This window comes from Takifugu rubripes, chromosome 1 (genome assembly GCF_901000725.2).
Source record: "Takifugu rubripes chromosome 1, fTakRub1.2, whole genome shotgun sequence".
Taxonomy (NCBI): Eukaryota; Metazoa; Chordata; class Actinopteri; order Tetraodontiformes; family Tetraodontidae; genus Takifugu; species Takifugu rubripes.
In genome coordinates, this window is record NC_042285.1 from 18,497,227 (window position 1) to 18,512,849 (window position 15,623).

The 15,623-nt window shown below is 45.9% G+C and overlaps 1 protein-coding gene across 1 annotated transcript; it reads left to right on the forward strand.

Annotated features, from left to right (window-relative positions):
- The first annotated feature begins 8,803 nt into the window (after positions 1-8,803).
- On the forward strand, positions 8,804-12,341 carry pcdh8 (protocadherin 8). The gene is made up of 4 exons (XM_011610072.2): positions 8,804-11,179; positions 11,314-11,384; positions 11,615-11,745; positions 11,844-12,341. Exons 1-4 carry the CDS (start codon positions 8,819-8,821, stop codon positions 12,182-12,184), a joined length of 2,904 nt encoding a protein of 967 aa, XP_011608374.2. The 5' UTR covers positions 8,804-8,818; the 3' UTR covers positions 12,185-12,341.
- The last annotated feature ends 3,282 nt before the right edge of the window (positions 12,342-15,623 follow it).

Sequence of the window (15,623 nt, forward strand, 5' to 3'; positions counted from 1 at the left end):
AACCTACTACTGCACTTGTGGTGCTGCAGAGATGGGTTTGCTGCACCTACCTGCCGCTTGTATTGTGATGGCCGCTGAATGTTCTGGGTCACGTTGCTCCGTTACACAAGGAGGAATTGCTAAGTATGAAACTTCAAATGTGAAGGGAGATGGTTTAAATATTAAAGCGGAATTCTGCCTGTGCTTGCAACATAAAACAGATCTGCCTCTGTTCACTGTTTCTCTGTTAGGGAATATATTCATGGAATCTATTCATGTGGGTTAGCTGACAGTGCTGATAGCAGGTGCATTAAAAATATAAAGTCTATAAATGATGAATAGAACAGGGAACTGGCACTCTTTTGTTCGGTGAATAGACGTGGCTCAATACTGATTATTGTTCTCCATTCAGCTAATATCTTCAGAAGTCTGCTTATGGTCAAGGACAAAACAGCCTATTCTTCGACTGGAATTAAATATTAATTCTGAGAACAGGTTATTTTAATAACGGTCCTGAGGGCTCTTATGGCCGTGCGGTTACATCACACACAATGGGAACACTAACAATGGTTCATTTCCTGACCAGACAGCGCCGTTATCTGCATCCCGACCTGAAGGTTTGATCTTATATTTGTACGACGGCTGACCGCTCCGTTCTGACACCAGCAACTTTTAGGCCTCTTACACATTCAGCTTCACAATATGGCATGAAATAAAAATGAAGAAAGCACGATAGCCTACATGTGTTTGTTATGCAGCGAGGGTTTACATTTCAAGAGTAAACACGCATATTTTAGCATACAAGCCATGCGGGCACCTACATTTTCAGATTTGTCAAACAGTGTGTTTGTGCTTCAAGATTCAGCATACTAATTAGCCCCTAGGAGATCCATCTAACAGTTTGTGATTTTTTTTTCCCCCTGATTTTTAATCAGTCTAATTTCTCTCTCCAACACACAGACACGCTCGGTGCCACACACACAAAGCCTCTGTTTGCATAATGTGCTCACTGTCTGCTCCTCTGAGACTAAGCGCTATTTGTGCAACCTTGCATCTATGTGTATCTCTGCTCTCTGTGTGTGTGTATGTGTGTGAGTGTGTGTGTGTGTGTGTGAGTGTGTGTGTGTGTGTGTGTGTGCATAAGAGGGAGTGAGAGAGAGAGAGAGGGAGAGAGAAAGAGCGAGAGATTTTTCAAGTTTGTTTTCTATGTGGTTTGGGGAAAAGAGGTGTCCTCCCCGCCCTACATCTACACCCCCCCCATGTTGCCCTGGCTTCAGCACAGCCATGATTGCTCTGACAAATTCAACCCGGGGGGGGGGGACCTTCTGCCAGACTGTTTTTCCTGTTCCGTTATGGAAATGCAATTTCCCATCTCACTTCATCTAAAGTACTTAAACACTTCTTTGTTGGGAATGCGCCTGTCTGGCCTGTTAGCACATTTGCCTCCCTATAAGTGCTGTGTTGTTCTGCAAAGCTTAGATGAATTTCAGCTTCTCTGCAGTCACCCAGAAATTAGATTTTCTACAAATCGTGGGAAATGTGAACTGTGCTATTAGGATAGGTGGTTATTGCTCTGTAAATCAGCATTAGTGTATGTTGTTGTGACAGGAGGCTGCAGAATATCCTGTTTTCATCATCGCCGAATCTCCAGCATTATTGTGCTCTTCATTCACTTCCATTCAACCTTGTATAGCAGATGTAATGCACGGTGAGCGATTTCAATCCCAAAAGTATACTGTGTAGTCGTGGGCATAGCAACGACCCTTCAATTGATGGTGCGCTCCTCAGGTACGGCACTGTCTAGACTGGAGGGGAAACAAGACAAAGGGGGGATGGGCATGTGTCAAAAAAGGAGCAAAAAAAATCAGTGCCGTGCTTGAGACTGGGCGTTGTGCCTCATCCCTCCCTTCATGTCTTGCTGTGTATGTTTCGTTGCGTCGGAAGAACGTGCTGGCTGTTCCAGCGTGACCTTTGACACTGGACCTCCCTGTTGCTCATGAGCCCTAAAGTCCTCACCTAGAACCTCCCCACTCACTTTCAACTGAGACACATTTGCAGCCTCAAATAAAAATGGTCTAGCCTTTTTAAGCCTTAATGTTATGATTAGAATAGAAGATAGACTGATAAGATACTAAAGCTAATTTGTGCAAGCAGATGCTATTAACTACTCATGTGAAATTAATTTATTACAATGAAATCAATTAGGATAATCTGCCCTCAACAGCAAACAAAGCAGACACGGGGACCCATCTCTGCACAGACGGAAAGAGAATTTCTTAATCTCATAATTAATAAGCCTCTCATATTATTATTTTTTTGTTGGTTTTGCTCTGGAGAATTTGAAATCTATTTAAATGTACAACAACACTATCGTTATCAGCCTTCTCTCTCCTCCCTCTCTCTCACACACACACATTTTATTTCTTTAAAGGCAGCCCAGATTCGTTTTACGCAAGCTTACAATCTTCTATTCAGGGAGCCCTTTGGAAATGGCGAGCATTCATAATGGAGCTGGGATCTGATTAACCCCCTCGCTTTCTGACACAATGGCGGGCTACCCTGAGACTCAGCCCCGTAATGGAGTCCGCTATCTCCGAGCGCACTCCAAACATTCTCCGCACCGCAGGACCTGACAACTAGATCGGAATCCCATAACTCCCCTCTGGTCTCGGCGCACAGTGGGGAAACAACACATCCGCTAAGCTGCTGCCCCTCCACGTTAATCCATCTCTGTGCGCCAAACGCCAGCGCTTTACGCGCGCAGACCCACGCTTTGTGCTCCATCGTTATCGTTCCACCTTTGTTCCATTTAGGCTCTAATTCTAATGTAATGTGAAATCATAACCCTTGTTTTTCTTGTTTTTGCTGAAGACTATTTGATGTCATTTGCGATTGTTCTTCCCGTTCTTTTGCATTCATAAAACATCCGTCACAACATCTAAGACCGCAACTTGTTCATAAATTGTTATTACCTCCCTCTTTCCCTGGTCTTTTATGTGATGGAGGCGGCTTCACATGTGGATCCTCCACCTCAATGTTGCCATCTTCTGGCGTAACGGGATTAAGCAGGATGCTCACACAGGCCCGAGTAGCTGGTGCCAGATATGTCAGAGGGACTGATTACACCCCTCGGTGGCCAGTTGGCCCAACAATCCGCCCCAAGTGTCCAGCCCTGTGGGGACTGTCGGGTCCAGGCAGACTGGGGCTTGGTGAGAAGCCAACCCCGCGTTTAGCAGCCAGCTCATGCCCAGCCCGAGTGTCATCCGCACCTGCCAATGGGAGACGGTTCTCACACATCAGATAATGGCTGAGAGGAAATTGCTTCAAGGAGGCGGCATTCTCCGATCGCAGTATGGAGACGTGAAATGCGCACTTGGAGGAGGCTGGGGGTGGAGGTGGGGGGATCCGATCCGATCCTTGAAAAGGCACAAATTACTCCAGCATTGATATGCGCAAGTAGCCTACACAGAAAGAAGGGTCGGCATAAATATTTTCACCCATTTCCCTCCGTTTCACCCATTTCCCCCCCGTGCGCACACGCACAAGCGAGGAGGCTGAGCGCAATCTGGCCGGCTTTGAGCGATGTGGGTGTCCGGAGACAATCAAATTTCTCCTTCTTACCTGCTACAGAAACAAGTAGATTTTTCAAGTTCTGCGGGCCAAGCGTGTCACACCTGAAAGGGTCGCGCGGCGCTCTGCTGATGTTTCCAACTCTTTGTCTCTGTAATAAAGACAAATTACACACCACCTTCTCTTAAACAGGTGGGGGAGAGCTTGGGCGAGAAGGCCCTGAGTCATCTGGCGGCGCCTGGGTGAAGGAGGCTTCCGCCTGTAGATGGCGCTCTCACACCTGGTTTTAATCCAAACCTTTACGGTCAACACCCTGTTTTTGAAATCACTGTCCTCGATTCCAGAGCCAATTTTGCTTTGTTTTCCACGATGACCCTTCAGTGTGTGTATTCTCTTAACAGAGGCGAGGCAGGGCTCGTTCTTTTTTTGTGTGTGTTTGCCGCACCCCGCCTCAGAGTCAGTGTTGGGCGGCAGCAGCATACCTGCTTGTGCATATGGTCAGAGCTTAGTCAACAACTGCTTAGGCATAATTAAGTGCAGCTAGCAAATGTTTCCCCCCAATCGTTTTCAGCCAGAAAGTATTAGTTACACAGTGGGGAATGGTTGGTGTAGAGTGTATTGAGTGTGTGTGTGTGTGTGCGTGTGTGTGTGTGTGTGTGCGCACGTGCACGTGTGGGGGGGACCCTCAGCCAAGCACGGTTTGTCTCTGAATACTAATGCCTCTTTTGATCTACCTCGGCTTTTAGGAGATTTAAACAACAAAATCTGTCTTTCTAAATTTCTTAATAGACTCAGCCTTTTGTGCCCAAATGGAAAAATCCTAGAAACATGTTTACAAGGCATCCATATTAATGTTCTGAGTTTGGATAAAACATATAGAGTCCACCGAGATCTTATTACAGGAAAGCTATGTTATTCATGCTTGGCCCTAATAGACTAATTAATTCATCATAAAATACTAAAACAAGAGAACTTTTTTAAATTTCCTTATGTTATGCATTTATCTCCATAATTGATCGGTGTTTTACAAACACATCTTTTTAAGCTGCACCTCACATGTCCTAAATTCGGGAGCTGTGCAAAAGAGATTTCATCCCTCATGAAATGATCCAAATGCATTAGTTCCAGAGCTGCAGCGGCAACAAAGGAAACAGGAAGGGAGGAAAAACAATTAGACCTAAAAGCATCAAGGTTACAAGGAGCTGTGTGAATTATATAGCGCTAAAGCTATTTAGGAACATATTGTGACAGAATGCTGAGTGTGATTAGGGACAGTATGTTAAACATTTGGCCGGCCGTAATCATTTGGAGAGGTGCTGGGATGGGCTCTGCTTGGGTGGGGTTATTTGTGCCCCTGACGCTGCAGGAGGTGCCAAAAGCAACAGGGACCACTAGCCAGTCTGACTGTTTACACCTCCACAGCTGGTCACATTCTTCCACCGCCTTCCTCACACCGAGGGCCAGCACCAAACACAAGATAATCTTGTTTTATCTGCCTTTCAGACAGCCCGCATGGCTGAGATTAGACCCTCTGCATGACCCTCACGGCCAGCTCACCGACATGTATACCCCCAGTTTATGAGAGCACCTCAGGTTAAAGTGAGATGAAGAAACTGATTAGGGCCTCACTTGAAATTGGCTGAGTGATTTTCTCACCTTAACAAGCCGACTTTGCCTATCTAAATTTAATAAAGTTGATATCACAAATTCATATCCATCCCTCCTTTGAGGTTGTGCTATTATCAGAGCTCATTTTGCTATTATGCACCTGTAAATCATCTCACGCCTGGATAATTAACAATTTATATGCAACGTGCTTAACAATCTACAAACCAGGTTGGCAGCATCCTCTTTTTATTATTCTAATTATTAGTATTTTTAATATTTAAACTCTACCAGTCCATGTGACAGCAAACAAAATTTGCATTTCCTAACTTTGATTTTGGGTGCCACAGTGCAGCCGGTGTTGCTGTCACAAAGTGGAACTGGCACAACTCTGGAACAGAGCTAATTGGTGTTTTTGTTCTGCATGTGTCACATTTTAGCTTTATGCTAATGGCTTGTTTGTGCTTCATGCTCGCTTTCTTTCAATGCACATATTAAATGCTGCTCTATAACTTCCATCTGTGCCTGTGTGTGTGAGTCTCTCTGTGTGTATTTCCATGTTGAGCTTTTATATTCTGTGACAGAAATAAACATCCCTTACGTAAAACTCCCCTTTTCCAAATCAAAAATAACAATAATCTGTCTGCAGCATCCAGAAAGCTTGTAAATGAGCAGCAGGTGACGTGGTGGGTGTTTTTTTCCAAAAGGTGGGCTTTTGAGACATTTGTCCCAGCAGCATATGCCAGGATTACTGCTCCCTGTGCTGCCAACTGGTTTTCCTGCCCTCCTACCTGTTAGATATAGGCTCTTCAAAAGTCTCCTTATTAACTGATATCAAAACCATTGATTTCTGCCCATCATCGCGTGAGCCCTGGCAACATTACCACCCTTCTTACCATTAATTAAAATCATCTCGGTGAGAGAACAGATGGTCAAATGCATTCATCTGCTGTAATGCTCTTACTGTCACCACACGCGTCTTAATCTAGCCGTGATCTGCATTAATCACCTGACTTAGGGGGCAAACAGGTATCACTCCTGTGTTAGACGGGCTTTGTTTGTGTCCAGACCTCCGCTGACCTTTGGGTGAGGAGGGAAAATGCTCCAGACAGGAAGAGGCGATGTTTTATATTGTAGGACTGAGACAGGAAGCTGCAAATAATCAACTCACCTTCACCTCTGCAACAAGTCTTTTTCATCATTGCACCTGATCATTTAATTAAGACCGCAGTGTCTTCATCTCGATGCTCAGCTGTTGTCTCAGAACCCTTGAATAGCAAAGTGGTTAAGTGCATGAGACATTTGATAAGATTAAAGTGTAATCCTCTTAGAGGCAAACAACTAATTTGACTAATAATTCTGCTTTACCTTCTGACTCTTCATAGCTCCAAAATCCTGGATTTGAACACCCAGACAGCGTGCGGCCGCTGTGCTCGGGACTTTGTGTGTCTGGTAGTGGCAGAGCAGTGTTTTAAGCTTGATCCTTCTCTGGGGTTTCTGTCTGATCTTGTTTTTGTTAAAGGCTGTGGGGGGAAGCAGAACTAATGAGCAAACCATGAGCAGCAGAGGCCGCCCGCATATTTCTTAATCATGATCAAACGTTGTGATTGCAGATGCAACACGTTTGCACTCTGAATTAGGATTTGTGTGGTTGGTGACATTGGCCAGCCTCATCATACAAAAACATTGCTTTAGTGAAATAATACAAAAATATATGATGAACTCTGTCGGGAGGATATGAACAGCTCTTAACCCCAACTTCTGTTGTAAAATTCCATGAATAAATACGACATCTTCCCTGATTGCACATATTCCGAATTGGTTTTGCTGTGTTCCTGCTGCCAGCCTACAATCAACATAACGTAAAAAAGAAAATTGATTTTCACAGCTATTCGGCATCTTCGGCATGAACTTGACTCTTATTTGCTCAAACCTTGTGCTCTTGCAAGCAGCAGCAGCAGCTCTGCAGCATATGATAATAAAGTTTGAACCTCCTGTGTCTGCTGTTGAACAGGCGCCTGGAATACCTGATGGAGCTAACAATCATGACCCAAACCCCTGAAAATGGGAGGAAAATGGTAGATGGGTGCACATTTTTCTCCTCTAAGTAAGACACTTGCACACAACATGACACTGTGATGCTTTTAAGTGTCACACAAAGAAGAAGAAGAAGAAAAAAAACCCAGACAATCTCCTGTCTGTGTGGAGCATCGCTGTGTGATTTCCGACACCTTCCTGTATGCGCCTCACTCAGGGTTCAGACAGATCTTCTTCAAACCTTTCTGAGGTGTTTAGAAGCCTTTGAAGTTCCGTAGACAGCTTTTAATCAGCAGAAACTAATCACCCATATGGCTGAATAGTGGTCGAGGCGACTCCAGCCCCTCTCTTATCATCAAGTATGTGTTCTAATGGGCGGAGTTTATTTGTTCAACTTCTCTTGTCCTCTGACTAGAAAGCTCAATTAAGTGCTTGTTATAATAGAAATGCTGTTGATGGTGTGGGCAGTGTTTTCTCCCACTAACAGGCAGCCAGAGTGTTTTTCTATATGTAATTAAGTTTGTGGGTGTCAGGAACACGTTGATCTTATGGCACTTGTTTGACTTCCTGTGGATTTGTTCCTGCAGCCCAATAAAAACTCCCCTGGAAACCAGATGAGGTAGAATTTCACCACTACGGGCTTTGTTAACATTTGAAAATGATGGGCTGTGTTATAGAAACCAGCCTGAATGCCAGCGGAGTTCATCCGGCTCTGCAGTCCACCTTTCCTCCCAACCTTCTGCACTTCTCTCTTTTGCATTTGTTATCGATTTTATGTCACAGTTCAGGCCAAATATGTACGCTGAATAAATAACCTGTAGGAGGGATGAGGAGGGAGTAGTTTAAATCACATCATACCTATGAATTCAACAAATACTGCGGGATTAAAGAGAAACACAATGCTTCAGTAAAGAGCAAAGCAGTATACGTTTTACTTAATTTCCATATTAATTTCAGTCAACTTTGATGCTTAAAAATCACATTTGAGCATCTTCATTATCCATTTGTAGCTGTTAAAACACACATCTAACCACCGTTTGCTGTTGTTCATAGGTTCAGCCTGAAGAGTTTCAGAGGTTGGTCACTGTTGGAGCAGAAACACATTTTGATTATCTAATAAGTGTGTGAAGCCCTGCTTGCTTTTGAAGCATCAAATCGTTTGTTTGTCATTCCGTTTAAAAATATGCTTTTGCACACATGCAGCTGTCATTCGTTTTTAATTTGCTGCTTGATTTGTATTTTGATGATTTTTTTTCTTTTAAATTACATTTCTCCCCAACCTTTGGATGCAAAAATTACCGGAAAATTCCCGTATTTATTCGCGTCCGTTTTTGTAGCAGCTCAAGCTGTTGTGCTGGAATGAAAGGATCAACAGGTAAACTTTATTGAAGGATCTGATAAACCGTTTGCGCGCTCCACAAACAGGGCAGTTTGCTGCAGAGCCAAACGTTTCCACGCTGGTGGTCCGCTGGCCGGCCATTGGTCAGTGGGCCGGCTTATTTGCATAAACTGGGGTTTATAGTCCCACAGCAAACTCGCACTTCAAAACAGCGGTGGTTCGACCTGGATTTCATGCATTCTCTCTGACCTTTTTTAAGGGCAGATTTTTTTCCTAGAACCCCTCATTATGGGAGTCTGGACCTTCGCCCTGGTTGTGCTGTGCGTGGAATTGTGTTTACTTGACACGAGTCAGTGCACAACCACCAGGTATGTCACCTATGAGGAGGACGAGCTGGGCACCGAGATTGGGAACCTGTCCCGAGATTTAAAGATCGATCCAGCCGATGACCCTGACACATCGTTCCGCCTCATGCAGGAGAACAACTCCTCCGTGATCCAGATGAGGGAGATGGACGGACTTCTGAGTGTGGCCGACGTGATTGACCGGGAGCAGCTGTGTCCCAGGTCCCCGCGCTGCCTCATCACCTTCGACGTAGTGGTTCGCTCCAAAGAAAAGTTCCAGCTCATCCACGTGGAGATCGAAGTGAAAGACATCAACGACCACCCCCCGAGCTTCCCCCACAACGAGACCAACTTGGAGATAGTGGAGAACGTCCCGCTGGGATCAAGGTTCCCGCTGGAGATCGCCCTGGATCAGGACGTGGGTGAAAACTACATCCAGAGCTACAACATCTCCCCCTCCACTCACTTTGAGGTTGAAGTGCGCGATCGGGAGGACCGGGTGAAGTTTGCGGAGCTGGTGCTGGTGAGGGAGCTGGACAGAGAGGTGGAGGATTCCTACACGATCGAAGTCACCGCGACTGACGGGGGCGCGCACGCCAAGTCCGGGTCGATGCTGGTAAATATCAAAGTGTTGGATTTCAACGACAACAGCCCCGCGTTTGAACACAGCTCTCTGACAGTGGAGCTGGACGAGGATTCCCCGGTGGGTCACAGAGTTCTCAAAGTGCACGCGTTCGACCCGGATGACGGCGTTAACGGCGAGGTGACGTACGCGCTCGCCGAGGGCTTCTCGCCGGAAGTCGGGCGCCTTTTCCACGTCGACCCTTACACCGGGGACGTGACGCTGAAGGCGCTGGTTGATTTTGAGAGAAGACGATCGTACGAGCTCGTCATCAAAGCGTCTGACATGGGCGCCAACTCGGTTCCGTCCACGTGCAAAGTTCACATAGACGTGGTGGACGTGAACGACAACGCGCCGGAAATCAGCATCAAGCCGATGACCCCCAGCAGAGACGGGGTCGCCTCCATCACGGAGGCTGCGGCTGCGGACAGCTTTGTGGCTCTCATCAGCACCTCGGACAGAGACTCTGGCTCCAACGGGTACGTGCGCGTCAGCCTGCTCGGGCACGAGCATTTCACTCTCCAGCAGGCATATGGAGACTCTTTCATGATCATAACCACAACCACTTTAGACAGAGAGAGAATCCCTGAGTACAACCTCACAGTGGTGGCAGAAGACCTGGGAAACCCACCTTTCAAGACGGTCCGACAGTACACGGTCCGGGTAAAAGACGAAAACGACAACCCTCCCCTCTTCAGTAAGGCCCTCTATGAAGTTTCAGTCCTGGAAAATAACGTTCCAGGTTCTTATGTGACTACAGTTGTTGCTCGGGACCCAGATGTGGGAAAGAATGCCAAAGTCTCCTACAAAGTTCTAGATTCTGAGGTGCCCGGAGGGTCTCTTGTGTCCACTTACATCTCTGTAGATTCCCACTCGGGGTCTCTGTACACTCTGAGGTCTTTTGACTATGAGAGTCTGCAGCAGATTGACGTGATCATCCAAGCTGAAGACAGGGGGTCCCCCTCCCTCTCAAGCTCATCAACGATCAGGATTAAAGTTGTCGACCAGAATGACAATCGTCCCTACTTCACCTTCCCCGTGCTTCTAAACGACTCCGCAGACGTCCCGCTGCCGTTTAATGCCCCGGCGGGTTATCTCGCCCTCCGCCTCTCTGCTGAGGACGAGGATGAAGGCATGAACGAGGAGCTCTCGTACCGAATTGTCCAAGGTGACACGAACCTCTTCACGGTGGACAAAGACTCAGGGGAGATTGTCCTTAAACAATGGCTGTCGGCTGCAATTGGAGACGTGCTGGAAGTCAAGGTCTCGGTCAATGACAACGGCAGAACTCCGCTTTCCAGCAGCGCCGCCATCCGCTTCGTGGTCTCGGAAACGGAGCCCTCAGAAGACCAGGTGTTCCTCATTCTGCCATCAAGCAACGGAGAAGGTCCCAGCTGGGACGGCTCCTTCATCACCATCATTGTCCTCAGCGGGGGTTGTGCGCTGCTGCTGATCGCCATAGTGGCTGTGGCCGTCACCTGCAAATTCGGACGTGGGGCGAGAAACGGCAGGTCCAAGAGGGACACCCGCCGCGGTTTGTTCGACAGCAGGCCCCTGCCCATGCTCAGCTCTGCAGAATCCAACATCTACACGGGCCCACGAGGCTACTTTCACGACAGAACCCCTTCATCTCTAGATGATTCCTGCCTGTACGAGGAGCGGAGCACTGACTCGGAGGCTAAGGTGAGTCAACGGCCTAAAACTGTGTTCTGTTTGGTGATTTTTTTTTCAAATGCATTTGATGTTCCCAAATGCTGTCTGATCTTTGTGCCAGAAAGGGAAGCTAATCTCCCCGCTGTCATTCTGTTTCCTCTTAGATGTTCCTGCCCTCCAAGCATTTCCAAAGAACATCTGCGTGGCAAGGTGATAAATACTGCTTGCAAGTGAGGTGAGACATCTGTGTGCGACTTGTGTTTTTTTCTTTCCCAGACGCTGCATTCACAGTCAAAGCAGACGCAGGGAGAAATTAAACATGTTCTAGGTTTGGTTCCGTTTTTTTGGTGGAATGAGGTCACGCCAGGGTAGAAACAGGCCATGTGTGTGACAACAAAAACATCAATAATGGAGCTAATGTGGCGCACTGGTGGTTCATACTGTATCTGTTGATGATATTTGCAGTGGCATTGGAAACACTGACCAGCTGAGCGTGAAGGACAGCGGCAAAGGGGACAGCGACTTCAATGACAGTGACTCAGACATCAGCGGGGATGGAGGCAAGAAGAACTTTCTGACGTTCCAACCAAGGCAAAGTGAGTTGCCTGTTGAGTTTTCTCTTTTTTGGCATCTCCACCTAATAAATTAGGCACAATTAATTTTGTAACATTCTTTCTGATTTCTACCACCTCAGGATCCTCCATTGGAGATAACCATGGATCCTACTGTGCAGCACCGCCGCAGAGCTTCAGAGCCCCCAGAGATAATTCCTACACATTAGGCTTCTCCCCTCTACCGGTTTTCGGCACTCCTCAAGGGTATGGCCACTCCTGGAAGGATTCCGGCTACGCCACCAACTGTCCCAAGCCAAGGGGCAGCATGCACAGCTTCTCCAGGACCGGGACCCTCCCGTCTTACTTCCCTCAGCAACAGCACGGTGCTGCTGCTGCAGCTGCTGCAGCGGCTCAGGTCCAGAATCAGAGTCCTAACTTTGTGACGGTGGCTACAGCTTTAGAGGTTGCCACTGTTTTCTAGATCTGGCAATACGCTGTTGAGAAGTTCCAGGAAAAGATGTGTATACATTGTGGCTACTGTAAATATTCTTTAGTGTTAAAATGCTTTGTAAATTCTATTTTATATGCACCCTGTAAACCGTAATGCACAAAATAAAGGAATGGCGGGGGAAAAGGCAGACAAGATGTGAATTTATCTCAAAGGTTTGAGGATTGCATATTGCTCTGTCACTGGTTAAAGCAAAAATGCATAAACTGGAATCAGAATTGTTCTGATCGCAGGTGGAATCAAGCTGCTCCACCACATCCAGCGCTGACTTTGAAGCCTCCAGGTTGCTCGGATGAGCTTTTGTGCGTGCAGCTTCTCGCATGTAAATGAGAGTGGAGCTGCTACTCATGAGGAAAGGAAATGGTGTGAACCATCCCTCTAATGAAAAACCACCCTGATTCTACCGTCTGGCTCTCTTATACACATATCATGCATCCAACAGACATGCAGGACAGACAGGTTTGTCGACAAATATCAGGCTCTCATCTGCTGCTCAGGGGCAGGTGTGAAGCTCTTGTGTGAGCAGCAAAACTAGAGCTAAATGAATTTACCTCCCTCTAAATAATCAAGAATATTTTAGGCAAACTGTTTCTGTTTTTCCGCCGTATGAAAGTGTGTCACACAGAAACACCAACAAACACAGTGGTGTTCGTTACCCTGATGAGGTTTTATAGGTGGCTCGTTGCATGCAGATCACTCAACATTTGCATTATTTTCTTACTCCCGGGTCCAAAAATAGAGCCGCTATTTTATGCAAGTGAGTCTAACGAACGGCAAGGAAAGCTGAAAAATCTGTAAGTGAATTATGCGAGATAAAATTAATTACAAGACACGGCCCAAACATGGGACCTCCTCCGTGGGGAGGTGCGCGTGTTTTCATAAACAGCTTAGAATTCAGCGGCCCGTTTTTGACACGGTTTCCCAGCATCAGGTTAGTGCAGCAGATAAACTAAAATATATATTTTCTTAACAATGTTTAATATACCAGCAAATCCTTGTTTGCTGCTGCCGGGCTTTGTGGCAGTGTTCTGTCCTCATTAGTTTTAAGGTCACTTTAAATAAGCCAGTGATGTATGAAACCAAACGAGACAAGAGTAAAGCGGTTGTTACAAACTACATAATAGCTATCTGAGGGCCGTTCCTGAAGAGAAAATAAATACCTTCCCAATTTGTTGCCAAGAGGAGCTTTAATGGAAGCTGCTGGGAGACAAAAACCTTTCCTTTCCTTCTTTCCCTCGTTCCATCTGTAGGAAAACGAAGTGGGCTAAGAGCAGCACGCATTTGCATAGGCCGAAATACCTGCATTCTGATAGCTGTGATAAAAGCTGGAATGGAGGGATGTTGATCTCTTTTCCATAACTGTAAAGTCCTCTTGTTAACGAAGGCCAGTGCTCAAAATTACATTTCATATTTCAGGGTACCACCTCATTTGTTTAATACTCCCAGGCTACAAATTTGCTACACTTTGGAAATTGCAAAGTTAATAACTTTTTTTTAAAGTCATAAAGTCCACTAGGGATTCAAGGCCATGTTGTCCAAATGGCAAGCAATAAGGAAGAAGGTCATATTTGTACGAGGAGTGATGTGCACTGGTTTGACAGATAGCCAATTGCACAGAGAGGGAAAATGCATTTATCGGTCAATAAAGTATGATTCCCTTTGCTATTGCTTTATATGCACCTTATAGGTCAAACAGTTGTGCACTGACCTGGCAATTTGTGCCACGAGGTATCTTCATCTGCACTCTCTCATGCAAAATGAAAGTGTTACGAGTGCATCTTTTCATGGCCATTGCAAGCAGATGCTGTTGTTCATTCACATTCAAATGGTTGGAGCGCTAATATCCTGCAGCAGCCCTCCCAGCGCATCTCAAATCTCCCCAGATAACACAAAACGAGCATTTTGGAGGCGGTTTGTAGCTCATCAGCAGTCCACTGTCAGATGCTCTCACATTATTTTTAGCCTCTGCACCTGTTAATGTTACCTTTATTCCTGAGAAACAACTCGCTCTATGGCTGTGATTATGCCGTTCGATGGCCTCTTAGCACCTCATTTACTGCACAAGTGTGCACAGAACCTGGCATATAAAGATACAGCCGTTCCTGACTCATCGCCTCCAGCCATAGAAGGCCCACCGCGCTCGCCCCTCATCTTCATGTTTGTCTCAACTGCCACGAGTGGATATTGACTTTTGGGGTACGCAATGAATTGTGGAGGCTGGCGTGTGAAAAGAAATAACAGCGTTTGTTTTCCTCTTGACAGTTTGTCTGGGAGGAGCCGTTTCGCCAGCATTTGTTTGCCACAAAGACGTCTCATCTGTTTCATTTACAATAGTTTATATCAAACCGAATCCTGCCCCACATCAATGCCTGCTGCATTAGGATGTTTATAAAAACAGACGCGCGCAAACCCCACTGTTTCTATTGAATTTTGTCACCGGCACCGCTCCGTAATTAATGACCAAACACAGACAATGTTGTCAATGGAGCTTATTCACTCTGACAACCTGAATATTCAATCTAATCTTTTGTCATCAGAGCATATTTATGAATTCATTGATGGCAGAAAGAATCCCCACTTCAAACAATCATTTAAACATCAACGTGTTAAAAAATGGTGCTAGATTTTAGCTGTGATTCGCACCCTTTTTAGAGAAGATTAGGTGGGAAGATTGATTCCCCTCTATTGTCTGCTCATCTCATATGAAAGCTGCTGCCAGCAGATGGTTAGCTTAGCTTTGCATAACGACTGCAAAAGCAGTTGGAAACCACTAACTGGGCTCATGAGCTCAGGCTGCAGGAAACCACTGCACATACAGAACTAAAATGCTGGATTGAGGATATTGTTGTATTTTATTTCTTGTACAACATAAACAAACACGATATAATATGTATGCTGTGGAGCAGCGTGCACAGAGCTAGCTATTTCCCTGCGGTTCTGGAGCTAAATTTCTGAAACCACCTGCTGGCTTCAGCTTGACGGAAGGACAGACATGAGTCGGTTTGATCTTATCATCTAACTCTTGGCTAGACTGCAAACAAGACCAATTCCCCAAGTGTTGATCCGTTCCTTTAACCTTAGATTCACCTTTTTCTCACATCACTCGGGCAAAATTCTATATTCTAACGGGATCTCGACGCAAACAAACAGGCACAAAAATGGCAGATATCGCTGTATCTGTATGGCGAATATAACCCGCTGGCGTGAGCCCACATATAAGGCACCTTAAATGCAGGTCTCACGCTTTACTTTGTCCTCTGGGATGGGTGCCGTAATTACATTGCATAGAAGTGTTTTCGTTTTATAAACTCAACCGGCAGATGATTAGAATGACAGACACACAGTCCATCACTGGCGGAAAAGAACTTGGTTTAAATAAAAGATTGGCAGATATTTCAGCTGCCACTTCTGT

What these genes read in the sequence shown, in the direction of transcription:
- pcdh8 (XM_011610072.2), top strand. Translation starts at nt 8,819, where the DNA reads ATGGGAGTCTGGACCTTCGCCCTGGTTGTGCTGTGCGTGGAATTGTGT. An exon ending in GCACTGACTCGGAGGCTAAG is followed by an intron (nt 11,180 to 11,313) that starts GTGAGTCAACGG and finishes GTTTCCTCTTAG; the next exon opens with ATGTTCCTGCCCTCCAAGCA. An exon ending in AAATACTGCTTGCAAGTGAG is followed by an intron (nt 11,385 to 11,614) that starts GTGAGACATCTG and finishes TGATATTTGCAG; the next exon opens with TGGCATTGGAAACACTGACC.